Consider the following 4,810-nt stretch of genomic DNA (forward strand, 5'->3'; position numbering starts at 1 on the left):
TTTTTTTTTTTTTTTTTTTTTTTTTTTTTTTTTTTTTTTTTTTTTTTTTTCCTTTGAGCTCCCAAATCCAATCCTCTTCAACCCAAGGCTAGGCTCCGACTGCTCCGCTACCCCTTCCTCCCTTTCCTTCCCTACACCGCCTCATAATAATTGATATTCATGACTATTAATATTACACGACTACTTTAAAGGGAGAATGCAGGACCAAATGGAGCGTGAAGCTGGCAGCCAGCTCGAGAGCTCCCCTACTATTGTAAATGACGTTCATTCAGTGGAGAATTACTAGATGTAATCAGACGAGGGGGGCTGGCAGAGGCAGAGTTTGGGGGAGAGGGAGAGGGGGGGAAAAAGTTTAGCAAGGAAGAGGCAGAACTTCAATTAAGGCGAGCGGAGGAAGAGGAGGAAAAGGAGAGACACTGCTGAGCTGGAGCAAGGAAGTGAGATGAAGCAGTGCTAGAGGCGAAGAAGAAGAAGAAAAAAAAACATATTTCCTTTTTTTTTTTTTAACATTTAATTATACATTCCTAATACGAGGAATTGATTGCCTTTGGTGCTTTTGTTCTTGCAGGTTTTTTTTTTTTTCCCTTTTAACAAATAACGAGGAAAAAAAGGCTTTTCTAATCCTTTTTTTTTTTTTTTTTAAAGAAATGGAAGAAGAAATGTGCAGTCACTACAATATACGGCTGTTTACAGCGGAGACGAAGCCCTTCTGGTGCGTGTTACAGACAGTATTTATTCGCAACAGCCAAATAAATACTTGAATCCGCGTTAAGTGGGGCTCCACTTTTGGGTTTTTTTTTTTTTTTCTGAATCCTGTTCCTCCCGCCCGATATGAAAAAAAAAAAAAAAAGAAAAGTACGTATATATCCCGATTTTCACCCAAATGGTAAAATGTATGCCGTGAATTCTGAAGGGTAGTAAATTTATAGTTTCGAGGCAAAGCCAGGGGCGATATAAAACCTTTTTGATGTTGCAGGAACCCGTTCAACTGGACTGTCTGCCATTTCTGTTAAAGTTCAACTTACGTTCCTTCCTAAATAGACTCACACTTCCCAGAGCAGCTCCCCCCCCCACCTCCCTCTCAGGGTGTCCCTTGCCCTCAGCCAAATTTCCACCCAACCGCTCCCCCCCAAATTCCTCTTCTCTCCCACGGCGATCTGGAAACACGAGTGGATCCCTGACACGCAGAGGGGCTTAAAAATCCCTTTCGAAAGGAGGGTGGAAAATAAAAAAAATAAAATAAAATAACAAGCTGGCCAAGGAGGGGAGATGTTTTGTCGCCTGGTGCTGCGGGGAGAGACAATGGCCGGGGCTGTGCCTGGGGACGGGGAGGGAAAAGCAACGAGGGCTTCAGCGGGTTGGGGAATCGCCGGCGGGACACACACACACACACACACACACACACGTCGGGCTGTGCTCATTCTGCATATGGTTTGCCAGTTGATAATTAGCTTGACGGCAGCTTTTGGGGAGAGGAGCCGTCTCTCCCGTGCGGATGGTGGATGCTCTCCCCTGCTTCCCTCCATCAACCCCTCCGCTCTCCGGCCGGGAAAACACAGAGCTCTGCCCTCCCTCTGCACATTTCTACGCTTTTTTAAAATTGTTTTTGTTAATTTTTTTTCTCCCTGGGAGTTTCCCCGCTGTAAGTGCGATCGCGCATCCCGGAGGGGAGGACCGCGGGCGGCCCCGACGGCGCTTTCTCGGGGTGTTCTACCTACCCCTGCCCGGTTCCCGGCTCCTGCACATCCCCTGCCCGTTCCCCATCCCCTCCTCGGTCCCCATCCCCTCCCCGATCCCCATCCCCTCCCCGGTCGGGCTGTGCTCATTCTGCATATGGTTTGCCAGTTGATAATTAGCTTGACGGCAGCTTTTGGGGAGAGGAGCCGTCTCTCCCGTGCGGATGGTGGATGCTCTCCCCTGCTTCCCTCCATCATCCCTTCCGTTCTCCGGCCGGGAAAAGAGGGAGCTTTGCCCTCCCTCTGCACATTTCTACGCTTTTTTTTAAATTATTTTTGTTAATTTTTTCCTCCCTGGGAGTTTCCCCGCTGTAAGTGCGATCGCGCATCCCGGAGGGGAGGACCGCGGGCGGCCCCGACGGCGCTTTCTCGGGGTGTTCTACCTACCCCTGCCCGGTTCCCGGCTCCTGCACACCCCCTGCCCGTTCCCCATCCCCTCCTCGGTCCCCATCCCCTCCCCGATCCCCATCCCCTCCCCGGTCCCGATTCCCTCCCCGGGTACCCATCCCCTGCCCGCGATCCATCCCCATCCCGGTACACACTCCCTGCCATCCCCATCCCCTGCCCTGTATCCAGCCTTTTCCCGGTATCCAGCCTCTTCCCGGTACCCAGCCCCTTCCCGGTGTCCATCCCGGCCCCATATCCAGCCCCTGCCCGACCGTCTCCCCACGGGAACAACCCCCGTTTTGGATGGAGCTGATTAAACCCTTCTAAAAATTTCCCCCCCAGCTCTCCCCCGCCCTGCGATCGCAGTGAAAATGCCTCCCCCAAATTTATAATAATAAAAAAAAAAATTTAAAAAAGGAAAATATCATTTCGTAGAGAGCCTTTCCTTACACATCTTTTTCTTTTTTTGGTATTTTTTCCCCTGTTTCGGAGCAAATCTGCTGGTTAACTTACAAGAAACGCATTCGCGGAGCCCTTTTGGGAAAGATCCGGGTCAGGAAACCGAGCAAAATTAAGAAAGGTTTCGCGGTGTTTGCGCCGTGATTTTTTTTTTCCCCACCCCTGCTCTGCTTTTTGACCTCGAAAATAACGCGGAGGGCTGAATAAAGCGCGGAACTTTCCGTGTCCGCGGACTGCGCGGAGCTGCCTTTGAATGTATCTATTCGGGTGCGTTGTGCTCCCATACGTGCAAGAATGTATGCGCCGCTTAATTAACGCGAGTATATACGCTCACATCTTATCTACTGCTCTATAGGTAGAAAGAGTCGTAAAAAACGCGCCCGATTGCGAAAACAAGAAAAAAAAGAAAAAAAAATTCCATAATTCAGTTTGAGCTTAGCTTGGAATCGCAAAATAAAAATTGAAAGAAAGAAAAGAAAGAAATCTATCCAGTCCCTGAATACCAGATTGTGCGTCTCTTCTATTTTCAGCTTTTTTTTTTTTTTTCTCGACATTTGTCCATATTTAATCGAATTATATTTAATTTGAGGTCTAAACAATCAAACTCTTGCCTATAAGTTGCCTCCTTCCAACCCCCGGATCATTTCTTTGATGTTTTAAATCGCATCAAACAGCTTTTCCACGAAAAAAAAAAAAAAAAAGAGAAAAAAAAAAGTTTAGGACTTGGCATGCTGAATACAAATATGCAAATAAATAAGCATTTAAGCATTTACTCTTGGTTTCCCCTATCTATACTTGTGCGTGTTGGTGTATGCGTCTCTATATCTGCCTATAGGTATATAGAGAGCTATATATGTATTCTATAGTCATGCTTATATCTATATGCTAGATGTATATTTAAATATACATATACTCTCTTCCTCATATGCATATTATATACTCACCTCATAGATATCTTCGTACTTGACATTTTCAACCAGTTTCCAGAGCATGATGGCAGGCTGTTCTCTAGGAGGTGAGTGCATTCATGTGAAGAGCAGATGTCTGGATTCTCAGTACTTCTCTGTCTGTAATGATCCATCTATAATTGGAAATGGGGGACAGACACCAAATCCGACGTTCCTCTTCCATCGCAACTTATATCTGTTGTCTGAAACAATAGGCTGCAGAAGTCTACCTCCATCCGAGAGTAAAAAACATTCTCTGGGACAGAGTTACATATATCTACAGACATATATGTGACTAGATATATACATCTATACGCATCTATAGACTTAAGACTTTTATACAGGCATATAAAGATATATAGATACACGCAGTTGCACACACAGACGTACATATACACACATATATCTCTGAATATATAACTTTTTCCCCCTGCACACGTATATAAATTGACACATTTATATATGTAAATTATACCTATTCTTGCATATGTAGGCACATGTACTCTACACGTTACACATGCATGCATACACACAAACCTGATCAATTTATATAGGAGTGTATATAAATGCATATTTGTGTATGTATTTATACGTCTGCACATATATATGTGGATATACAGTGATCAAATATACTTATTATATAGTCCATATATCTGCTAATTTAGTAGATGGATGGATAGATAGATCATAGAAAGAAAGAAAGAAGACATTAATGAATATTTTTGCGATCTTATTTATATTAAAATAAAGAATAGGTTGCCTCTGCACGAGGCGATTCATCATTTACAACGAGATATTATACTTTTCCCCCCATGCAATATGCTTTTATTTACATGGCCAGAAATTATCCTCTCAGATGCAGTAAAACACCAAACCAGCCTCTCATCAAGCACATTCAAGCAAATCTAAAAGGAGGAAATTGAGATCAATGATTTTCATTTGAAAGCCTCACACTTCAGACTTGGACCGTGTTATTTTATAACTTGGCAACACTTTCTCTGGAAAAAAAAAAAGAAAAAAAAGATAGATAAGAAAAGAAAAAGAAGAAGGAGTTTTAGCAAACCTTTCTCTGCACACATTTGAATAGCGATTAGCTACTTTCTGAAAACGATTAAAAACAAGAGTTGGATTTTGTGCGGTTCCCGGGTAGCCCTCGGTTTGGAAGGGGAGAGGAGGAGTTGGACCATTTTTAACCTTTTTTTTTTTTTTTTTTACCCCCCCCCTCCCTCCTCAGGCAAACCTTCCTTCGCATTGTCCGTTGTTTTTTTTTTTTTTGGTTTT

At 44.0% G+C, this 4,810-nt stretch overlaps 1 protein-coding gene across 1 annotated transcript in view; it reads right to left on the reverse strand.

The window, feature by feature from the left end:
- The window catches only part of TFAP2B (transcription factor AP-2 beta (activating enhancer binding protein 2 beta)), a 33,055-nt gene extending 28,386 nt beyond the window's left edge, over positions 1 to 4,669 (reverse strand). The window contains exons 1-2 of the mRNA XM_014938297.1: positions 4,593 to 4,669; positions 3,527 to 3,649 (exon numbers count right to left, since the gene is read on the reverse strand). Of these exons, the coding sequence (XP_014793783.1) occupies positions 3,527 to 3,607 (81 nt within the window). The 5' untranslated portion in view covers positions 3,608 to 3,649; positions 4,593 to 4,669. The remainder of the gene's footprint in view (positions 1 to 3,526; positions 3,650 to 4,592) is intronic.
- Positions 4,670 to 4,810: the final 141 nt, after the last annotated feature.

The sequence above is a fragment of the Calidris pugnax genome, unplaced genomic scaffold (assembly GCF_001431845.1).
Source record: "Calidris pugnax isolate Ruff unplaced genomic scaffold, ASM143184v1 scaffold73, whole genome shotgun sequence".
In the NCBI taxonomy this organism is placed as follows: domain Eukaryota; kingdom Metazoa; phylum Chordata; class Aves; order Charadriiformes; family Scolopacidae; genus Calidris; species Calidris pugnax.